Source organism: Macrobrachium rosenbergii, chromosome 21 (assembly GCF_040412425.1).
Source record: "Macrobrachium rosenbergii isolate ZJJX-2024 chromosome 21, ASM4041242v1, whole genome shotgun sequence".
In the NCBI taxonomy this organism is placed as follows: Eukaryota; Metazoa; Arthropoda; class Malacostraca; order Decapoda; family Palaemonidae; genus Macrobrachium; species Macrobrachium rosenbergii.
This window is the reverse complement of record NC_089761.1, coordinates 21,548,144-21,573,143: the sequence shown is the minus strand read 5'-3', so window position 1 is coordinate 21,573,143 and position 25,000 is coordinate 21,548,144. Positions and strand designations below refer to the sequence as shown.

Below are 25,000 nucleotides of genomic sequence, written 5' to 3'. Positions count from 1 at the left end.
GTCATATATGAATGCTGAATAAACTTCTTGATCGTCATTTATGAATAATGTATGTTTCTCTGTGAATGAAGTTCATAGACCGCTAAAGAGAGTGGGCCTCTAACAATTAATTAACATCCATTCCTGGGCAACTGAATGAGCTCTTATGCTAATGGCTATGCTCTTGCATAAATACTGTTTTTCTTGAGGATTTTATAAGGGTCTTGTGGGTTGCAGGCACATAACCCAAAAGATCAGGTCTGAGAAACTCACAGCAGACTTTAAGAGATTGCTGTGACTTGCTAAGGGTTACAGTTCATGATAATTCATTGCTGTGTCATTGGCATAGCCATTATATTATTTTTTTATGAGGAGGCCGTAGGAACTCTGTGGCATTGGCATAACCATCATAACCATTTTTTTATGAGGAGGCCGTAGGAACGGGCATTCCAAGCCCCTTATCTAGCACAAGCCTGTTGGAAGAAGGACAGAATGGCAAAGTTATAAGAGCAGAGGTTGTCCCCGAAAAAAAGTGACAATCCCACTTTATTTAAAGAAATATGAACAGGAGAATGCCACGAGTGGCGAGTGACAAAAAGAAAGAGACCGATCAGACAATAGTACCGTATATTTTAAACACACACACACACACACACACACACACCCACACACACACGCATATATTGATACACTGGTCACCATTTCTAGATGTTATATATATATATATATATATATATATATATATATATATATATATATATATATATATATATACAAACAATGAGAGACGCTTCCCCCAATAGTGGTTGGTTCCGGAGATAATTCTATACAGCAGTAACTTCCATATTCATCCTCTAACCTTCGAATCAGTCAGAGGGCGTTTGTGCGTAATCACCCTACAAAATTTTCTTTATAATTCCCTCTTACTAGAAATTTGTCTGGTCCTGTTTTTTTTTTTACGATAGTCTGAGGTAAATGTGTTTTTATTCACGTTGACTTGACTGCATTTCATTTGACTTTATCAAGCATTTCGTGCTTATTCTGTGGATATGCATCAGCAGATGACTCATTAATAGAACGAAATCTTTATTGCCTAGAACACCACAGAAAAACATAGAACTAACGCCGCTTTTACCTCTACTTCGTATCTAAGTTACCTTGAAGAAATTAATCCTTTGACTTTTCTTAGGTCTTCTTGTACTTCAAATTTTCATTTGAACTTATTAGAGTTCTTGCTCTCTAAGACCTTGTCAAAGATTCATGATAGAGGCATACAAAGGGTTATTTTTAAATTCGTCTAATTTTGATCAAAGAATCCTGACGATGAATAATTGATATAATAAGATAGATAAAATTCAAAGGCTTTTAGTTTTCTGTAAAAGAAAATATTGGGATGACTTTGTGTGTCCGTCCGCCGTCAGATCTTAAAAACTGCTGAGGCTAGAAGGGCTGCAAATTGGTGTTGAGCATCCAACCTCCAATCATCAAACATATCAAATTGCAGTCCTCTACCCTCAGTAGTTTTTATTCTATGTACGGTTAAGGTTAACCATGATCGTGCGTCTGGCACAGCTTTAGGTGCCAAGAACACAGGCTACCACCGGGCTGTGGCTGAGAATATCATGGGCCGTGGCTGAGAGTTTCATGGGCCGTGACTGAGAGTTTCATGGGCCGTGGGTGAGAGTTTCATACAGAAAACTCGATTGCGTCGAAGAAACTTAGGCGCATTTTTTTCTTGTTCCTGACTATAAATTTCTAATTTATGATGAAAATATGAAAGTGTCTGAGCCAAACCAGCATTACCCAATTCTTCGAAGATACGATATGGGTCAGTGGTCCATCCCATCCAAAACAAAATACTTTAATGTCGATATATCGATATATTTATATGTATATTTTGAAAACATGATGATGACCAAAAAGTTATTGTGGACTTGAAGCATGATCTGTCTTCCTGAAGCCGTATCTGTCACGGCGCCCCCGACATTTATTTCGTACTAATCGCGCTGTGTTATTGTTAATAATTTTTTCACCTCGACGTCCGCGTCTTTCTCCCATACGCGCCGTGGGTGGCAGAACCCTTCCTTCATCTGAGGGTGTCCTGTGACACCTAGGGTCCCTGTAGGGGGGAGGAGGAGGAGGAGGAGGAAAGAAGGCAGAGAGGATAGGAGAAAATAGGGGGAGTGGGGAGGAGGAAGGACTGGGTAGGGTGTTGGAGAGACGATGAGTCTAGGTGGTTGGGTTGGGGGAGGGGATAGGAGAAGGGATGGATCTCTGGGGACTCCCGGCTTCAGGACCCAAGGAGATTAGGGGTTATAGGATTAGGGGAGGGGAAGGGGAGAGAATCAACAATTCCTTGAGGGCCACGGCTTCGGGAGGAGCAACCGGGGTCTCTTACCACCACTGACATATTCATAGCGCCATAACCCCTTCAAATTGACGCCCTTAAACCCACCCATTCCTGTATCTGGTCCCCCCCCTCCCACTACCCTCCTTCATCCCCCCCTCTCTTTCCCCTGCTACGGTAATGAAATGGGAAAGAGTAGGGGAATACGATTTAAGAGAGAGAAAGGGGAGAATAATGATCGGTCGTGTTCTCGGGGGCCATGCGTTTTTTTGGGGGACTGTAATTGTTTTGAATAGGACTGGAGGTGCCTGAAGAAGTCAGTATGATTCATTTGAACATGCTACAGATATATCTTCTCTTTTTTCCTTTGTCTTCAGCTTAGCCCGTTTCTATATGGGGTCGCATGATGCTATAGAATATATATATATATATATATATATATATATATATATATATATATATATATATATATATATATATATATACACATATACATATACATACTGTATATATATAATTTGTATATATGTATATATATTGCATATGTATAAATAAATATATATATATATATATATATATATATATATATATATATATATATATATATATATATATATCTACATACATACAGTATATATATGTGTGTGTGTGTGTGTGTGTGTGTAAAGATAGATAGAGAAAGAGAAAGAGTTGAGGGAGAGAATGATTAATGACAGCGCACAGAGAAATATATCTGCAGATGGCTGCGCATCTCCATATATTTTGGCTTAAATCTGTTATACATAAACAGCGATGAAACAAAATATCACAAGTAAAATAAATTTTGAAATATAAACCTACTCATATTACGCTGTGTTCCTAATTCATTTGAGATTAAGTTCGAGTACTTCATCACTTTCCATCACCAAAAGAAATGTAGTAGCGGAATGCACATAGCAAGAGAGAGAGAGAGAGAGAGAGAGAGAGAGAGAGAGAGTCATGAGTGAGTTGACTTGGTTCTGTCTCCGAGTAACCGCTACTAAAGACCGTAAAGCAAAGGCCAGAGTCTCTCTCTCTCTCTCTCTCTCCCCTCAAAGAATTTTGTGGAGGAATATTAGTTATAAAGAAATACTTCAGATAAATTTAAAAATTAAGGAATATCCCCCACCTCTCTCTCTCTCTCTCTCTCTCTCTCTCTCTCTCTCTCTCTCTCTCTCTCTCTCTCTCTCTCCATGAAGAATTATGCGAAGGAACATTGGTTGTAAAGATATATTTCAGGTCAACTTTAAATTTGGAGGAATATCCTCTCTCTCTCTCTCTCTCTCTCTCTCTCTCTCTCTCTCTCTCTCTCTCTCTCTTTGTGAGGTCTCGAGTGTTGTATCTTTGATACGGTCTTTTTCCCCAAATGGTTATCATAATCGTTGGGTAAATTCCATGGCGGTTGTAGTTTTTTTTCTTTTGTTTTTCTTTTGTTTTTGGTAGAAACGGGAATGTAGGATACAAGTTTTTTTTTACCTTTTTTTTTTTAGGGAAGGGGTAGGTTGGTGGCAGGCGGTCGGAGATGTTACAGGAAATATTTGAGCACGTCCTTTGTGGTGGCAAGTTTTTTTTTTATTATTTTAAGAGTTCATTTACAATTATGACTTCCTCATTTCTCAAGACTTTTTTCTGCACTATGTATATCGACTGAGGACGTTTTTGTTGCTTTGTTTTTTTTTGTATCGTTTTGTAAATCTGAAGTATTTTAATTTTTCCTGTAAGTTGACTCTCTCTCTCTCTCTCTCTTTCTCTCTCTCTCTCTCTCTCTCTCTCTCTCTCTCTCTCTCTCTCTTTGCTTATCGTGTACCATTTTGTAATTCTGAAGTATTTGAATGTTTCCTATACGCTGACTCTCTCTCTCTCTCTCTTTTATTGCTATTTCTGTACCGTTTTGTAATTTTGAAGTATTTGAATGTTTCCTATACGCTGACTCTCTCTCTCTCTCTCTCTCTCTCTCTCTCTCTCTCTCTCTCTCTCTCTCTTTACTGGCACCAATATATCACGCTGAAGTTCCGACGTCGTCTGTTTTTATGATACATCTGTAAGCCAGATAATCTCTCTCTCTCTCTCTCTCTCTCTCTCTCTCTCTCTCTCTCTCTCTCTCTCTCTCACCGACGCAACCACTTAACAGAGTAGCTGACACGAGTGAAAAGCGTTCTACAGTAAACAGCGGCTTTGTTAATGCTAACAGTTTTGACAGAAGAGATCAGCAGATGTCTTCTACCTGCCACTGATTCTCTCCTTCCTCTCTCTCTCTCTCTCTCTCTCTCTCTCTCTCTCTCTCTCTCTCTCATTTTCTATTCCCGAGAATGTGTCATCCTCGTTAAATTTTTAATATAATTTCTTAAATAGCTAATCTCTTCTTGAAACTACTTAATTTGTTTGCTTGTTAACAAATTTTTTTTTTAACGAAAAGAAAATTATTGTGCCGGCTTTGTCTGTCCGTCCTCACTTTATTCTGTTCACCTTTTTTTCTGTCCGCACTTTTTCTGTCCGCCCTCAGATCTTGAAAACTACTGAGGCTAGGGGGCTGCAAATTGGTATGTTGATCATCCACCCTCCCACCATCAAACATACCAAATTGCAGCCCTCTCTAGCCTCAGTAGTTTTTATTTTTATTTTATTTGGGTTAAAGTTAACCATAATCGTGCATCTGGCAACGATATAGGACAGGCCACCACCGGGCCTTGGTTAAAGTTTCTTGAGCCGCCTCAAGCAACATTGACCGAGAGACCACCGAAAAGATAGATCTATTTTCGGTGGCCTTGATTATGCGCTATTACAGAAAACTCGATTACGCCGAAGAAACGTGGCGCTCTTTTTTTTTTTATAGCCATTTATTTGTTTCTGTTCCTTGTTACGTTAATCTCTATTTATTTGAAGAGGAAATGTTGTGTTTTTATAATATCAGTATTAGTTATTTGGCTTTGATTTTTTTTTTAAAGTTTCAATGCGAAAGGGTTCTTTTAGATTATGTATATTTGATTTAGAATATTCCACTTGATCTAAAAAAAAAGTTACAGTACTGTTTACACATGATTTATGGGGATTAAATCTGATTTTTTAGTAAGTTAGTTAGTTAGAGAGAGAGAGAGAGAGAGAGAGAGAGAGAGAGAGAGAGAGAGAGAGAGAGAGAGAGAGAGAGAGAGAGAGAGAGAGAGGAGAATTTGGTTGGTGAGTGTTAAGTCGCCAAACATCTGACGTAAGCATCTATTAAAAACCAACAAGAAATTAAGAACGCCAAGACAAAAGTGCTGGAATCATTTGGAAAAACGTAATGTGTAAATTTAACGTCAATGAAGATCTTTACCAATTCGTGATTCACGAAGATCCCAAGACTGCCAGAACATTTGAAGGATGCTAAAAGGATGTGAATGTGAAGTACCTGGAAATCAAGAACAAATGAAGACAAAAATCTCATGAAAACGAATATATAACAATCCAGAACAATAAGTGAAAAACGAATTTTGCAAAATCAAGGATGTGTCTCGATAACATCAGGGAAGGTGAGAATATGGAGGAATCAAGAGTTATGAAAACTAAAATATTAAAAATGGACAAACGAGGACTGAAATATCAATAGGAAAAGAAGAAGTTAGGTTCGTATTTTGTTTTAATCAAGCCCGTTTGAACGCAGGAATGAGATCTCTCTCTTTTTTTTTCTTTTTTTTTTTCTAACGCGCCCAGCGGGCGTTCATCTGACATCAAACAGTAAACATATTAAGCATGAATAATGAGCCTCCCTTCTTGTTTGGTTTTCATTATTCCGTGTTTTCTTTGCTTTCCGTATATGTCTGGAGGTCATCTGATAATAGGAGTAATTGTTGTATATTTTCCATTGCGTTCTCCGTCCGCGGACGTCATTACTTCGTATGTGAAGCGCTTAATGAAAATGTATTGGCGAAACATGGGTCCGGGAGTCGAGGTTTTTAATATAGAACAAGCCAAGGTTTTTAAGATACCGAAGGTGATTGGGTTTTTTTTGGTTTCGCAGATGGGAAGTTTAAGGTTTGCATTAAAGGGGATTGGGTTTTAGTTTCCTGTGAAAGAAAACTATTGTGTCAGCTTTGTCTGTCCGTCCGCACTTTTCTGTCCCACCTCAGATCTTAAAGAGTGTTGAGGCTGAGGGGCTGCAATCGGTATGTTGGATCATCCACCAGTCATTAAACATACCAAATTGCAGCCCTCTAGCCTGAGTAGTGTTTATTTTATTTAAGATTAAAGTTAGCCATAATCGTTCTTCTGGCAATACAACAACACAGACCACCACGACAGCCTGAGAGTTTCATGGGCCGCGGGTCGTACAGCATTATACCGAGACCACCTAAAGATAAATCTCTTTTCGGTGGCCGTGATTATGCGCTGTACAGAAAACTCGATTGCGCCGAAGAAACTTCGGTGCATTTTTTACTTGTTTTTTCTTTTTTACTGAAAGGGGAATTAAGATTATCTCTGTAAGGTGAATGAAGTTTAGCATACAAAGGGAATTAAAATGTTTTTGTATTTTAACTTTTAAAGACATTCCCACTATTTAGTTAGAAGGCATTTAAATTATTTACAGCAAGGAAATTGGGGTTATCTGTGTTAGATGAAGTTTTTATTGCACGGAACATCTTTTGTTTTTGTACTGGCAGAGTTGATTGAGAATTGCAATTCAAAGAAACACACACCCACACACACACACACACACACACACACACACATATATATATATATATATATATATATATATATATATATATATATATATATATTATTTACCCATGAACACACACACATACATAAAACACACACACACACATATATATATATATATATATATATATATATATATATATATATATATATATATATATTAAATATAGTATGAGAGATAGAGAGGTTTACTCTATACCGAATGACGTCAAAACTCCTTTCTCAATTCCGATATGTGAATGAACCAGTCCACCGATCACGTATGCAATTTCTGGATGACATTTCAATACGAATACTACTTCTTGGCCATTTATGTCTTAGATACCTACCCTGCCACTTCTAGCCTTTGGAATCTGTCGACGCATATTGAACCGATAACCGAGATAAGAAGATTCGCGTTCAAAGGGCCGGTATTAAGAGAGGGCGTGATTAATCGTTTCCGCATAACACCCAACCCCCCACCGATGTCTCCTTTTGGCACCACAATTTGGGGCTCCTCCCGTCCTGACCGGAGAGAGAGAGACAGAGAGAGAGAGTGAAAGATTCCTTTCTCATATGATTCTCTAGAAGTTGAGAGAGAGAGAGAGCGAGCGGTTCCTTTCTCATATGATTCTCTAGAAGTTGAGAGAGAGAGAGAGAGAGAGAGCGAGCGACCCTTTTCTCAAATGATTCTCTAGAAGCTGAGAGAGAGAGAGAGAGAGAGAGAGAGAGAGAGAGAGAGAGAGAGAGAGAGAGAGAGAGAGATCCTTTCTCAAGTGATTCTCTAGAATTTGGCAAAGAGGGAGAGAGATAGAGAGATCCCTTTCTCAAAAGATCCTCTAGAAGCTGAGAGAGAGAGAGAGAGAGAGAGAGAGAGAGAGAGAGAGAGAGTAATAATAATACTAAACGGTGCTTTGCTTTTCAAACTAAAACATTCTTCTATGTATGCTAATTATACACAGCAGAACGATCTCTTATTCAGGAAAACGTAAAATTAAATCATTCGTAAATGACAGCATTTCAGTTTGACACTCATCGTGACGAAAGCGAAAAATAGTCGAATTTATTCCAGATGACCCCTTGGACAGTGACCTAGAACCGGACGGGGGTTGGGGGGGGAGGCGGGGGGTGGCCAGTGAGCGGCCTTCAGTGCCACCTGACACCGGGTCACCTCGCGGCCAAGTTGACACTCCCAGGCCTTTTGGTCACAACTGAGATGTTCCTGTGTCTTGACCAATTTCCTTTGGGGTATTAACCACTTGTCCTCCGGGTTTAATTGTAAACTTCCTGCCAATCCCCACTGTTTAGGCCATTTTCTTTCGAGTGTTGTTTGCGCCTTGTTTTCTTATCTTGCTTATTTTCAGTTTTCTGTGAAAGAAAACTATTGTGACGGCTTTGTCTGTCCGTCCACACTTTTTCTGTCCGCCCTCAGATCTTAAAAACTACTGAGGCTAGAGGGGTGTAAATTGGTATGATGATCATTCACCCTCCAATCATCAAAAATATCAAATTGCAACCCTCTAGCCTCAGTAGTTTTTATTTTATTTAAGGTTAAATTTGTCCATAGTCGTACTTCTGGCACCGATATAGGTACCAACAACACAGGCCACCACCGGACAGTGGCTGAGTTTCATGGGCCGCGGCCGAAAGTTTCATACAGCGTTATACGCTGTACAGAAAACTCGGTTGCGCCGAAGAAACTTCGGCGCATTTATTACTTACTATTTGTTGTTTACTCTTGATTTGAGGCTGTTTTCTTATCGCTATTATTATCTCCTATTTAAGGTTGAAGATTTATTGGTAATTTGTTACTCTGTTCTGAATGACTCGTTTCTTTCAGACTGAGGACTTTAATGGTAATTTGTATTCTGTCCTGAATGAATTTCAAAATCACTTCTGTAATTTCACTAAGAGTAGCCACGGTAGAGTAGGTGAGCATTTAATACTGTATTTTAGTTAACCTTTAATTGAACCGCATAGTTTAGCATTTGTTTCCATTTTAGTTTTTCTGGAAGGAAAATCTTTGTGTCTGGTTTGCCAGGGTCCGTCCGCACTTTATTCTGTCCGCATTTTTTTCTGTCCGCACTTTTCTGTCCGCCCTCAGATCTTAAAGCTACCGGCTAGAGGGCTGCAAATTGCTATGTTGATCATCCACCCTCCAGTAATCAAACATACTGAATTGCAGCCCTCTAGCCTCAGTAGTTTTTATCTTATTTAAGGTTAAAGTTAGCCATAATCGTGTTTCTGGTAACGATATAGAATAGGCCACCACCGGCCGTGGTTAAAGTTTCACGGGTCGTGGCTCGTATAAGGAATTATACCGAGACCACCGATAAAATAGATCTATTTTCGGTGGCCTTGATTGTACGCTGTACAGAAAACTCGGTTGCGCCGAAGACATTTGAGCGCATTTTTTACTTGTTATCTTCGCCAATGCCTCTTGGGGCTCTCTCAAAATTAATATAAATTTTGAAAAATCCAGTTCAGTTTGGAGTAACCGAATCACTCGTATACATCGGGTAATTGACTGGACTGGTATTGAAGACCATGGACGACTTCATGACATTAATGCCCAAAGTCTGTTTTAAAGAGAAATAATACATCTTTACCGACAAAAAGAATTATTGTCTTATAAATAAACGATTGTTCTAGAGGACTTGGTGTCAGAATCAAAATGAGTAGAAGAGCTATGATTTATACAACACAGAATTCCATGCATCAGCGCGGATAATATATTTGAATGATATCTTTAGATTGAGAGAGAGAGAGAGAGAGAGAGTGGGGAGGGGGCCAATGGAGGAATCAAGCTGTACTGATGATAATTATATAAATATATGTATTATATATACATTATATATATGTATATAATGTATATATATATATATATATATATATATATATATATATATATATATATATATATATATATATATATATATATATATATATATATATATATATATATATATATATATATATATATAGAGAGAGAGAGAGAGAGAGAGAGAGAGAGAGAGATCGGATTGTGAAAAGTTGGTCAGAAGGACTTGGGTCTCCTAGCTATTTTGATCAGCATAAATGCACAGAGCGCAGCCATTTGCTCTCTGCCGCCCGAAGCGAATGTAACCAGACCCGGCCCGCGAAGACAGTGTGTTTGTGAGACGTCTCGAGAGAAGAGGAAGATATACAGGAGATATAGTCTTCACTGACGGCTCTTCACGGAATAACAGAATGAATTACAAATTACATTCCTCTGGTATTAGTCATTTTCCCAACAACTTATGCATAATTGCTTATATTTCTTAAATGATTAAATGTTTACCTGTTTAGTCACTTAGGGGATGAGCGATAAAGGGTGATTTGTCGACCTTTCATCTATGCATTGAGTTTTAATCGTATTTTCTGTGTCTATTCATCCTTCTTTCACTTACAGCTATAACAACGATAATAGGTCAGGCGTTTTATAAAATATTCTACCCACAAATCTTTCCTTCTTTCACGTACAGCGACAACAGTGACAACAGGTCAGGTAACTATCTTTTACTGTAATACTGCAGTATAATATGAAGATAAAAAGGCCCATAAAACACTATTCGAACGTCGCAACCATATATTTCGAGCACTGCCTTCTGTGCCCCTGTTCACTGGTAAAATATGGGCGGGTGATATGATACAAGAGTATATAATATTATACAAAGCATATGTAGGTGTGGCAGTAAGTCTCCGTTGGTATGCAGGTGACCTTTGACCCAGGATGGATCAGGTGTTTTATATAAAATATTTACGCAAGCGCATGCTGTCCATTTGCAAATAATTTTAATCTCCATGTTAGTGTATTTCCTCCCAGAAAAATGTAATGATAGAATCGCCCCAAGAAACAATGTGTGTACCAGTGTGAAGAGGAAATGCTTAATTCTTTATGCTTTTGAATGTACAGAACTATTATTCTCACAGTTTAAAATAGCTATGTTTTTATACATTTCTATTTTTTAAGTAACTGATTTCTTCAGTCGGCCAAGATAAGAGAGAGAGAGAGAGAGAGAGAGAGAGAGAGAGAGAGAGAGAGAGAGAGAGAGAGAGAGAGAGAAGAGAGAAAGAAAGGAAATAGCAGTAAGAGAAATATATTCATAAGAAACTAACTGCGGTAGAGAGAGAGAGAGAGAGAGAGAGAGAGAGAGAGAGAGAGAGAGAGAGAGGTAGTAAATAGCAGTAAAAGAAATATATTCATAAGAAACTAACTGCGGTAAGAGAGAGAGAGAGAGAGAGTTAAATAGCAGTGAAAGAAACATTCATAAAGTAACTGCGGTAAGAGAGAGAGAGCGAGAGAGAGAGAGAGAGAGTTAAATAGCAGTGAAGAAATATATTCATCAGAAACTAACTGCGGTAAGAGAGAGAGAGAGAGAGTTAAATAGCAGTGAAAATAAATACACTCATAAGAAACTATAGCCAACTCAGAAAATTTTACATTTGAAGCCCGATCAGTTATGGTTGTCAGTCACACGTACCCTCCTTGACTCACAGATCTTTTGGCATTACAACTCTTGGGCATCCTCTTAGGGCAAACCGTTAATGAGCGAAGTTATTTTCCCGCGCCAAGTGAGGCGTTGTGTGTTCAAACGGCCGTGACACGCCTCTCTCTCTCTCTTAATCTCTCTCTCTCTCTCTCTCTCTCTCTCTCTCTGGCGAAGGACGTTGCGGAAGAAGAAAATTAGCATGATGTATCATATCTCTCTCTTCTCTCTCTCTCTCTCTCTCTCTCTCTCTCTCTCTCTCTCTCTCTTCTATATATATATATATATATATATATATATATATATATATATATATATATATATATACACATATATACATATATATATATATGTATATATATTATATATATAATATATATGTATCTATCTATATTTACTGTATATATTTAATGTACATATACATGTTTACAGCCCCAGATAAATAAGGAGGGCTTGGAGTCAAGAAGAGCATATATCCATCCGTAAAACTTTTGCTAACAAAACTTATGAAACGAGCCGCTAAGTGAGTTTTACAAACACCTGGAAAAGGTTAATTAAAACACCCACCCCGACCAGGGATTAGGCTGAGAAAAAGAATTATACTGTGTGTATATATATATATATATATATATATATATATATATATATATATATATATATATATATATATATATATATATATATATATATATATATATATATATATATATATATATAATAAGCTGACGAGTTGTTTCAATTCCCCGTTCTTCGAATGCCAAGGGCTTCCCCGGGGCCGGGCGTAATAAGTAGCGTTATTTGAAGGGCTTCCACGAGAGTTAGCTCACGGAATGCAGTTCCGCTTCAGCGCTGTGATGGAGAATGTGTCTTCACGTAGTATTTTCACGGGAAAAGCGTTGTCGGTGTTATTGAGTTATTGTTATGATAATTTTTTGTTGAATTTTTGAAATGTTATTGTCAGTTTTGAAAAGTAATCTCAAACTAAATTTTTCATGGCAGTGGTGTTGGCGCTGTTATTGAATTGTTATTATAATTTTTTTTGTAAAATTTAAAAAACTGGCATTAAATGAAACAAATAAATGAAAAAAAATTTTCATGGGGAATGTGTTGACGTCGTTATTGTAATAGTTAATGATCGTTCTTGTAAAATTTTGGGAGCTAATTTATAATGAAACTAGTTTTGACGTTTTTGAATTGTAGTGGTCATTTTTTAAAAAGCTGTAAACTAGTTTTGAATGAAACTAACTTAATGAGACTAATTCAAATGAAACTAATTTTTAATGAAACTGATTTTTAATGAAACTAGGTGTTGGTCTTTTTATTGAATTGTTATTGTTATTTTTTTTATTTTATAAATTGGTTATGAATGAAACTAATTTTTGATTAAACTAATTTTAAATACAGTGCAGCTTTGGGATGGGGACCCTGAATGTTATGATGACTTATAAGTATAGTGAATGCCATCTTAAATTAGCTGTCATCTACAGCCCTCCCCTTTTTTTTTTCTTAAATGGTGTGTCATTTCCAATATGTCAGCTATCAATCCCTTCAGCCCCTAGCTGCAACCCCTATCGTTCCTTTTACTGTACCTCCATTCATATTTAATCTTTCTTCCATCTTGCTATCCACCCTCTCCTAATAATTATTTCACAGTGCAACTGCGAGGTTTTCCTCCTGTTACACCTTTCAAACCTTCTTATTGTCAATTTCCTTTCCAGCGCTGAATGACCTCAAAGGTCCCTGCGCTTGGCCTGTGGCCTAAACTCTATATTCCATTCCTATATAAAACAGTATTAACGTTAACTTATTCCTGACTGATTCTTTGCTTTCGTTGGGTGATTTGAAAACCAATTAGTGCCTGAGATTGGAGTTTTTTCCCATGTTCGGTTTTTCATATATAAAAAAATAACTTCATGATCCATTGATACGTATACTTTCTTCTTTCAGAAGTACCTGATGGTCGAAATATTCCAGGAATCGTTTTATTGCATGGAAAGGTACTTCGATGTTTATGTGTATTTTCTTTCATATCATAAATATGTTTACATCAGTAGTTCATGAAGAATAATGTCACGAATTTTGTTCATTCCCCTGCTAACAGGACTTCTTTGAAACATTATTGGTCTTTCTTTTCAGTACTATGATAATAAGATTTACTGTTAGCATGTTAGTTTATTATTATTATTATATTATTATTATGAACTGAATCGAACACGAAGTTATTACTATTATTATTATTACCATTATTATTATTATTATTATTATTATTATTATTATTGTTATTATGAACTGAATCGAACACAAAGTTATTATTATTATTATTATTATTATTATTATTAGTATTATTATTATTATTATTATGAATTGAGTCGAACACAAATTTACTGTTATTATTATCAGTCGAGTCTACAATCTCGACGTCAATCTATGTGAAATATGGAGTGTTGGGTCCGTCGATTTTAAGGCAGTGCTCAGCTGATTTAGTTTTTTTATTTTTTTTACGTTTCTAAGTCATGGCAGTGTGCGTACCAGTTGATAACGGAAATGGTTCCATATTGTCAAGCTTAAATTTTCCAGGAATGAGTATATTTACTAATATTATCATAGTAGGTGGATAGTAATAGTATAAGGAACAGTTAGCAGCAGCTACGGAGGAACTTGTAAACTTCTGCTCCTGACTGCCAGTAACGAAAACTGTATTATTATTATTATTATTATTAGTTTCACTGGTAGTTATGGAACTGTCTCCGTGAGGATGTCATGTACTTCGAACTTCAAAAGTTCATGCGGAGATGCGAAGCATTACTACCTAATACAATTCTCCTTGCATTTCAATAATTTACTTACATTTTTATATATATTTATTTATTAGTTTATTAATTTATTTTTTTCGTTTTTTAATAAGGGGTCTTTTCTTCCTGTATTTCTCTTCATCTCCTGTTACTTCTTTCTAATAAACGCCATAATCTTTGGAAGCTGGAATTTCAAGTCAGTGGCCCTTGTGGGCTTGTTCCATATGAATAGGGTTCATCTTGTGAATAATATAATAATAAATATTAATATAATAATAATAATAATAATAATAATAATAATAATTATTATTATTATTATTATTATTATTATTATTATTATTAGTAGTAGTAGTAGTAGTAGTAGTAGTAGTAAATTCACTGGTAGTATTAAGTATAAAAATAATGACAAACCAAGTGACACAGACGCACCTAACATGCCCGTGTCCCCTACGAGGTCAAGTGAAAGGGGGCTGACCAGGGCAAACGCGCCAAGTCCATAAAGTGTGACCCGAACCAAATGTTCCTCCTGTCCCCTCCTTGAGCTGCGTTGACCCCAGGTGACCTTAGGTGTAGTGGTCGTGTGCAGTGTGCTGAGAACAAGTGCTTTTGGACGAGGAACCGAAGGACACTTTGAACTTTCTGTGTCACTTGTTTCTGACACCTGACGAAAAGTTTTGTTTCAGTTTTGTAGATTTTTTTTTTTTTTTTTACATATTTTGCTCTTGTTTCTTTTTGTTATTAAATTGAAGGTATCTTTTTTGATTATTTGCTACTTGTCTTTTGACACCTGACGAATTTTTTAAAAATTTTTCATTGGTTTGTTTTAGTTTTGTTTAATTTTTTTTTTTACATATTTTACAATCGTTTCTTTTTGTTTTGTTTTATTGTATAATTTTTTTGCAAATTTTGTAATTGTTTCTTTTTGTTATCCAATTGGAGTTTTTCTTATTTGTTTCAGTGTTGTGTAATTTGTTTTGATATATTTCAATAACTAGTTCTTTTATTTTACCTAATAAAGCATTTTATTGGTTTTGTGTAAAATGCTGCATTCATATGCCAGTGGGCTAATAGTTACTATTGTCGCTGCGCACACACACTCACATACACACACACACACACACACACAGAGAGAGAGAGAGAGAGAAAGTCATCACACGTACGTAAATATTCTGGTAAGATCCCCTCTGCGGAAGGAAATGCAGAATTTCAGATATTTTCACGTGTGTGAGAAATTGGTCTTTGTCTGGAAAATGGGTCTTTAGCTTTTTTAGTTAAAAATTTAGACAGTAAACTTTAATAGGTCTGCATTCTTTGATTCCATGATTTTGGAATGGAAAAATATAAAATTATAATAAAAATAATGAAGTTTGTTTGGAAGAGGGTCTTCCTCCCAAATATAATAATAATAATAATAATAATAATAATAATAATAATAATAATAATAATAATAATGATAATAAAAACCATTTCATAAGAAAACTACCCGCACTTTGCATTTTAACGTTAACACTGATGAGGAACACCGTTCAGGTGTTTGAAAGTCTTTGGTTCATTTTACATAGTAATATATTTACTATATAATTGGTGATTTTTAGATTTTTATTACTCACAATAATAATAATAATAATAATAATAATAATAATAATAATAATAATAATAATAATAATAATAATATTTTTTTCTTTAGTTTTGCCGTCCCATAAATTTCATCACTTGAACAATTTCTTTTTCCCTCCAAGAACCGCGCGAAAATTAGAAGAAAGAAACTGCATCCTCTCGGAGACATATTAATGAAGTCATCCAAAACCACTCGAAAGTTTCCATTTCTTTTCGCCACCAGAGGGATTCCCTCCGACCCATTTAGACGCGAATCCTCCATCCCTCCCCTTTCCTCCCCACCCCCCTGCCGCCCCCTGGCCATCCCAGGTCACCGCGGGGTTAAGGGAGGTCAGTGGTGGGGCGGGGTGTCACCCCTCTCGTGATGTAGTGGCCTGAAACAAGAGACGAACGGGAGAACAACCACTTGTTTCTCGCTTGTTGTGTCAGGGTCGGCTGGGGCTTGGGGCGCCTTCTTTCGCTCGTTCGTTACGTGTCTGTATAACGAAATTTTGGATGGTAGTCATTGGTGGCCCCCCCCCCGCCCCCGCCCCTCAAACCCCTCACCACCACCACTTCAGTTTTTTGAAGCGGAATACTTCACGTTACGCTTTCGTATTGGTTTTAGTTTGAGATTGTGGCCCCAAGCCTGAGTCCTTCGCCCTCCACCTCCCCTTTTTTTGTTTGGGGCGGGGAGAGGGAGAGGGAATGGGTTTGGTGAATATTTTACGTCAAATTTTGATACCTGCTATAGAAGTACGTCAGGCGACTATCCCACCAGTGAGCGTTTGAATTAAGTATTTGTGTTTATTTATACTAAATACGTCAACTGCTAATGTGAGTGTCACTTGTATGATCACATTATATTTTTATTTGTTCCAAAATTATGTATAAATGGAGTCTTTGTATATTCTCCTGGCCTGTACTTGAGTATATTGTTAATATTCTTGCTATTAATGTCATTATATGGTGTCATGTTATTGACTGACAAAGAAAAAGATTTGCTTTGTATATTCTCTTGAGTTGTAGGTAAGTATGTTGTTAATATTGTTTTATTATGTTTTTATGTGGTTTCATGTTACTGGCTGACATAGAAAAAGTTTTTTTTACCGAAGAGATTCATTAAATACCACCGCGTGCTACTTATACCAATAATGATGACCAAACCTTGTAATAAAACAATTGATTAATGATATAGTTTTGGATCACACGAGGTTGGTTACAATAAGGCTGAAGCTATATGAAGACAGTAACCATTTTCTCCATCTCAACCTGATACAGGATGAGCAGCCATGCATAAATATGATAACCGGATGAGTAGCCAGGTACAAATTTGATGACCGTACTGGCTACTCGATTAGAACGCTTTGAATTAGCATAAATCATTAGCTACAACCAAGTGATCACTTTATGTACAAATTTGTCAGGATGGCGTCAAAGAAATTTTAAAGATGATTTAATAATAATAATAATAATAATAATAATAATAATACAATAATAATAATAATAATATCATAATAATAATGGAGAAACAACCACAGTTACGTATGGGAACATGTACTGAAAAATAAATCGGACAAATTCCCGAAAGCTCTCTGGAGAGATTTGTTTTCATGTATGTGCCCTTACATAACTGTGGATTTTTTCTGCTTCAAGAATCATGCCATTATGAGCACATGTAAATAATAATAATAATAATAATAATAAATAATAATAATGTGTTAAAATATTTGTGAGCAGAGTTAAATATTTTTAACACTACCGTGGCTTTTAATTCTCGATATTACAGCCTCGTTACAGGGGTTCCTTGATTCAATAATAATAATAATAATAATTACAATAATAATATACTCTATTTCATTTACACGGCCATATATATAAAATATTTCTTAAGTGTAATAAAGTAACTTAATCTAACCACCCACTGCCTACCTCTCCCACTTTCCACAAAATCTTACACACACACACACACACACACACACACACACACACACACACACACACACACACACACACACACACACACACAGACAAGCAAAAGAAAAGTCTCTTGGTTTCGAAACCCCCTGGAGTAGAAAAAGAGACCTGAAAATGGATCCGCACAGGTGCTTTTAGTCACATGGAAGGCATGAATTTACGGAACGCAGAGCTACGGGAGGCGGAAGGAAAGGGTGGTGGGGGGGGGGGATTCAAACAGATGGTAGAATATATTTTAGAAAACTTAAGTCGATTTTTCTGTGTCGTTATTCAATTGTTATTTTCTCCTCTCAATTTTATGTTTTTGGGCATTTAGTGATACAACAACAGTAATAATAATAAGAGCAATAATAATAATAGTGATGAAGAAATCCACAATGGTGAAAGTGTAAATAAATATTAGAAATACATTCTTCGCCACTTTGTTGACTCATGCTATTATGAGATTTTTATTAATAATAATAATAATAATGCAATTATATTAATTAAAACTAGAAAACTGACTTATTCTGGTAAAATTGGCCTTACGCTTAACTTCAGACATTTTTCTCTCTGGAAACATTAATCGTCAGTCAAAAAAATACCAATATATAAAACGCAGGATAAGTTATACATTTTCATACTCTTAATTACTAATTTTTTCTCAGTAAAAAAGAGAAGTCATTTAAATTGTGCTTTCCTTCTACCTTAAGGTAAACTTAATCCTCTATTTTGAGCTTTCTGGAAAAGAAAACTATTGTGCCGGCTTTCTCTATCCGTCTGCACTTTTTTCTGTGCGCACTTTTTCTGTCCGCCCTCAGATCTTAAAAACTACTGAAGCTACAGAGCAGCAAATTGGTATGTCAATCATCCATCCTCCAGTCATCTAACATACCAATTTGCAGCCCTCTAGCCTCAGTAGTTTTTATTCTATTAAAAGTTAAAGTTAGTCATAATCTTGCTTCTGGCACCTCAATAACACAGGCCACCACGGCCGGCTGAGAATTTCATGGGCCGCGGCTCATACAGCATTATACCGAGACCACCGAAAGAGATCCATTTTCGGTTGGCTTGATTATACGCTGTAGCGGCTGTACAGAAAACTCGATTGCGCCGAAGAAACTTCAGCGCATTTTTTACTTGTTTGTTGATATTCCTGGTCTTGAAAGGGCAGCGACAATATGCTCTTAGCTCAATTTTATACTTCTTATGAAAAGTTACGTTATTAAGTGAAGTATCTTCATGACGCAAACGACGTATACTGTGTACGTCATGTATAGAAGTCAAGTTGAACAGCATAACAGTTAAATTAATGTCCGGCTAAATTCTTATTCGAATATTTGCAGTCCTGGGGTCGTTATGGGACACCTTATGTTATAATTGTATATAATATTTTTTTTAGAGATTTTATATTCTCATTTTCTCATATACTGCAATGACTACGGAATAGAGACATGTATATGAATATATATATTATATATGTAATATGTATATATATATATATATATATATATATATATATATATATATATATATATATATATATATATATATATATATATATATATATATATATATATATATATATATATATATATATATAAATACGGTATATATCAGACATATATATATATAGGAATATTATGCTTATTATGATGACATCTACGATGCTTAACATCAGTCACCACGTACGACTGTAACAAAGTGCCCAACACTACCACATCCTTGTAAAGATCGAAGCAACCTATACCGATCAATCAACCCTTCCCGTTTCCGACGCGTACCATGCACCCTTCAACCACCAACCACCCAACCCACCCACAGAGACTGAAAGAACCAGCCGCAACCACAAGACATCAGAGACAACAGGCGGGAGTCCTTTGTACTCACGGTCTGGGCGCCGGGTTCCGGTCCCTCTGCCTGCGGTTCTTGAACCAGTTGGAGACCTGCGTGAGGGTGAGGCCCGTTTGCTTGGCCAGGCTCCTCTTCTCGTCGGGCGTCGGGTAGCGGTTCTGCTTGTAGCACTCCTTCAGCGCTATCCGCGACTTCTCCTTGAAGCAGTAGATGGTCTCCTCCCCGTCCCAGATCGTCTTCGGTAGCGGGTACTTCTTCCGGATGCGGTACTTGTCCACGGCGCCTGGCCGAAGGGGGGCGGGGGGGAAGAGAGTCAAAACAGGGGGTTATGATTTCATTTGGAAGCTCTGGTTTGGTTGGGTTTGATAAATTGTGAAATTGTTTACAATTGATTATTTAAAAGACTTCTCATTAAAAAATGTCAACAAAGATTTTTATGAGGGGAAAGACTCAAAACAGGGGGTTATGTTTTTATTTGGAAGCTATGTTTTGATTGGTTTCATAAATTGTTATATTGTGTACATTTAAAAGGCAAATTATTCAAAAGACATTTTCCATTAACGTTTGTCAACAAAAATTATTATGGGGGAAACAGTCAAAGCACGGGCGGGGGAGGGTTATGCTTTCATTTGGAAGCTTGGTTTGATTGGTTTGATAAGTTGTTAAATTGTTTACATTTGAAACGAAAATTTATTATTTAAAAGGCTTTTCATTATAATCTGTCAACAACAGTTATTATGATGGGAAAGAGTCAGAACAGGGGTGTTATGTTTTTATTTGGAAGCTGTGTTTTGATTGGTTCGATAAATTGTTAAATTGTTTACATTTATAACCAAAATTGATTATTTAAAAGACTTTTCATTATACTCTGTCAACAACAGTTATTATGAGGGGAAAGAGTCAAAATAGGGGGGGTTATGTTTTCATTTGGAAGCTCTGGTTTGATTGGTTTGATAAATTGTTAAATTGTTTACATTTAAAACGAAAATTGATTATTTAAAAGACCTTTCATTAAAATCTGTCAACAAAAATTATTATGAGGGGAAAGAGTAAAAAAACAGGGGGTTATGTTTTTATTTGGAAGCTCTGGTTTGGTTGGTTTTTATTAAATTGTGTACATTTAAGGGGAAACTTAATTGTTTAAAGGGGTTTTTATTATGGTCTGTCAATAAAAATTATTGTTGGGGAAAAATTAGTATGAAGCTCTGATCCGATTTATTTGGGGAGTTGCAAAACCTCAGCTAAATTGTGTATATTTAAGGCGAAAATTAATTATTTTAAAGACTTTTTTCATTAAGATCTGTCAATAAAAATTATTATGGGCGAAAGTCAAAACAAGATTTTTTTTTTTGGAAGCTCTAGTTTGATTTATTAGATAAACTGTGTAAATTTAAGAGGAAAAATAATTATTTAGAAGACTTTTTTTTATTAAGATCTGTCAGTAACATTTATTAGGGGAAAAAGATTCAAAACTGGAGGTTACGTTTTCATTTGAAGGCTCTGATTTAATTGATTTCAGGGATTGATAAACAGCGGATAAATTATGTACATTTAAGAGGAAAATTAATTATTTTAGACTTTTTCATTAAGATCTTTCGATAAAAATTATTATGGGCGAAAGAGTCAAAACAGGAGGTTATGTTTTTATTTGGAGGGTCTGATGCAATTGATTTAGTGTTGTTAAACCATAGATAAATTGTGTACATTTAAGACGAAAATTGTTTAAAAAGCTTTTTCATTCAGATCTTTCAATAAAAATGATTTTGGGAGGAAGGTTCAAAACAAAGGGTTGTGTTTTCATTTGGAGGCGATGCTCTGATTTATCTGAGGGGTTGCTAAACAGCAGATAAACTATTTACATTCAATATGAAAATTAATGATTTAAAAGGCTTTTTTTAGGACCTTTCAGTAAAAATGATTACGGAAAGATTCAAAATATGGGTTATGTTTTTATTTGGAAGCTGTGGTCTGATTTATTTGAGGGGTTACTAAACCGTAAGTAAATTATGTCCATTTAAGACGAAAATAAAAATAAATTATTCAAAAGACTTTTTTTTTTTATTAAGATCTGTCAATAAGAGTTATTATCTACGTCACCTCTTGCGCGATATTTATGAGGTGTCATATTCAGAATGTCAGGTGTTAAATCTTGTATGTCGTCTAGCTAGTTAAAGGAGGGGATGTGGTTGCTTAGGTAAATCTTTTTTTTTTTTTTGCAATAAAAGAATAAGGTAGAAAAAATAATACTACTTTTATAAATATGTAAAAAGCCTCAGCTAGGATGTTATGAGGGGTTCTTATCAAGATTAATTATTTTAATCAAATTTATCAGCGATATTGGGACGCATATCAAAACCGAAAAAAATTGAAAACACTTAAACAAGTAAATAAAGGAAGTGAGAGTCTAGTAAATAAAAGTAAATAAAGCGATAACGATGAATAATTAAATTATAAAAGTTCCTAAATAAAAAAAAGAATTGAGACCCTCGTACGTTGCAAGTAGTCTCATAAAAAATGAAATTATAAGAAATATAAATATGGATGAAATAAAACCAACACAAAAATAGGTGTCTGATGCAGCGAAAGGAATTGACGAGAGACTGACAAAAAATTACATATAAATGATTATTAATAGATATAAAAAATAGGTTAATTGGCGTTAGTAAATGAAGAGGAAGAAATGATTGACAGGGCAGACATGATCGACAGTTGAGCAAGATTTGAAGAAGTCAGCGAAAAGGTATTGTAAAGAAGAAAAGACACATTTGATAAGAAAATGATGATATTAGCAAGCAGTTTATGATGTGTGTATATATATATATATATATATATATATATATATATATATATATATATATATATATATATATATATACACATATACTTTTCTTCGATAAACTGCTTTTTAATTGATCATTTTTATCAGTATATACAATATATATATATATATAATATATATATATATATATATATATATATATATATATATATATATATATATATATATATATATATATATATATATATATATATATATATGTATGTATATATATATATGTGTGTGTATGTATTGTGGTATAATATATATATATATATATATATATATATATATATTATATATATATAAATGATTTAACGTATCAAAATCTTCACGGACAAACAGATATGAAGAGTAGTAAATGATAAGTATAGTTTAGACTGAGTATGTCGTCGTCCACTGGACTTTATTCAAATTGCAAAAATGCCTTCATGATTCTCACGTAAATATTTTTCTTGTGTTGAACTTTCTTAGTGCCGAACTTAATTTCTCGTAATGTTCGCAGTCTGTGGTCTACATTTTGTAAACCATCGGGCTCAACTCACTTTCCGTTCTATTCTTCAGATCCTTCTGTAAAGTGGATTGTATATATATATATATATATATATATATATATATATATATTATATATATATATATATATATATATATATATATATATATTAAAGTCTTGGTTGACTTTTGGTCAGCAGTGAGAACTATGTGCTGGCCTGTCAGTGTACTTCCGTTGCCGATGCATTTGTGTCTACATTGGGAATTTGCTCAGTTGGATAAAAAGAGCTATTTGATCATGATCCAAGTGCATGGAGACAGTGTGATCTTTCGAACATTGAACTGATGCCACCGGAAGTGTCCAGGTCTCGGTGAGGTATGTGCGTGTGTGTATGTGCAATCTCCCATGGTATATTATCAGAGGAACAGACACTCACGAGGGAGACTGCTTCGATGTTGGGTGGTTATGTGCTTTTAGCCTGGTGTAGTGTTTAAAAAAAACTGCCACTATGAAGATACATTATTCATGGCCATAGAAAAGAATTCTGGATTCGTCCTGTGACGACGAAGATTTTGGAAGTGGTGTTATTTTACATTCTATATGACATTTTATTTTGGTCTAGAATAATTATGACCTTATTACTGTATTTGATGACCAGGGTATTATTCACTAGTATTGCTTAGTATAGAATTATAATTATGCTTGTTTGTGAAACAGTACTTCCTCTAGTTATGAATTCCATTGATAGGGGTGTGAATCACTCCATTTCATGACCGTAGCTTTTGCTGAGTTACTTTCGTTAAATTTGTCAATAAAGTCTAGTTTCGTACTTGGGTGTTTAATTCCAGTAGGCTTTTGTTTAAAGATAGAATCAGTGACAGGAGTCGACAAAGGAGAAGGAATTTGCTGACCCAGGATGGGGAGGGGCCACTGCTACCAGAGACATCTTAGGGAAGTAAGACGATTGATTCTGTTCTTAAAACAGATACAGCCATAAAAGATGACCCTATTTGACCTGGGGATAGTGCCATTCAATACACACACACACACACATATATATATATATATATATATATATATATATATATATATATATATATATATATATATATATATATATATATATATATATATATAGCGTATGTGTGTGTGCGTGCGCGCGTGTGTCATTTTCTCTGTATTTGTTTGTGCGTATGTGTTTATTAATTGCACCTATTCATTACCCTTTCATAAGCTCTTAATAGGTTTCCATATTATGTTACTGGAGTCTTAGGTTTACCGGATATAGAGTTGAACGGCGTCTGTGAATCTGGGCAACTGAATGATGTACAATTTAACCCGTAGGGGGTAGTGCCATCAGTGCCCCTCGCGCGGTGCGCTGTAGGCATTACTTAAGGTTCTGTGCAGCGTCCCTTCGGCCCCTTTCATTCCTTTTATTGTATCTCCATTCACATTCTCTTTCTTCCATTGTACTTTCCACAATCTCCCAGCAGTTGCTTCATATTGCAACAGCGAGGTTTTCCTCCTGTTACACCTTTAAAACCGTCTTTACTCTCAATTTCCGTTTCAGCGCTGAATGATCTCATAGGTCCGAGCGCTTGGCCTTTGGCCTAAATTTTTAGTTTTCTGTAAAAGAAAACTTTTGTGCTGGCTTTGCCTGTCCATCCGCACTTTTTTCTGTCCGCAATTTTTCTGTCCTCCCTCAGATCTTCAAAACTACTGAGGCTAGAGGGCTGCAAATTGATATGTTGATTACCCACCCTCCAGTCGTCAAACACCAAATTGCAGCCCTCTAGCCTCGGCAATTTTTATTTTATTTAAGGTTAAAATTAGCCATAATCGTGCGTCTGGCAACGATATAGGACGTCCCACCACCGTGCCGTGGTTAAAGTTTCATGGGCTCCGGCTATACCGAGACCACCGAAAGATAGATGTATTTTCGGTGCCTTTTATACGCTGTAG

At 35.7% G+C, this 25,000-nt stretch overlaps 1 protein-coding gene and 1 long non-coding RNA gene across 3 annotated transcripts in view; one reads left to right on the top strand and one right to left on the bottom strand.

Moving 5' to 3' along the window:
- LOC136849787 (uncharacterized) overlaps positions 1-25,000 on the top strand; it is a 214,710-nt gene that overhangs the window by 84,719 nt on the left and 104,991 nt on the right. The window lies entirely within an intron of this gene.
- LOC136849782 (homeobox protein SIX6-like) overlaps positions 1-25,000 on the bottom strand; it is a 116,083-nt gene that overhangs the window by 74,053 nt on the left and 17,030 nt on the right. The window contains exon 2 of the mRNA XM_067123186.1: positions 19,764-20,010. Within this exon, the coding sequence (XP_066979287.1) occupies positions 19,764-20,010 (247 nt within the window). The remainder of the gene's footprint in view (positions 1-19,763; positions 20,011-25,000) is intronic.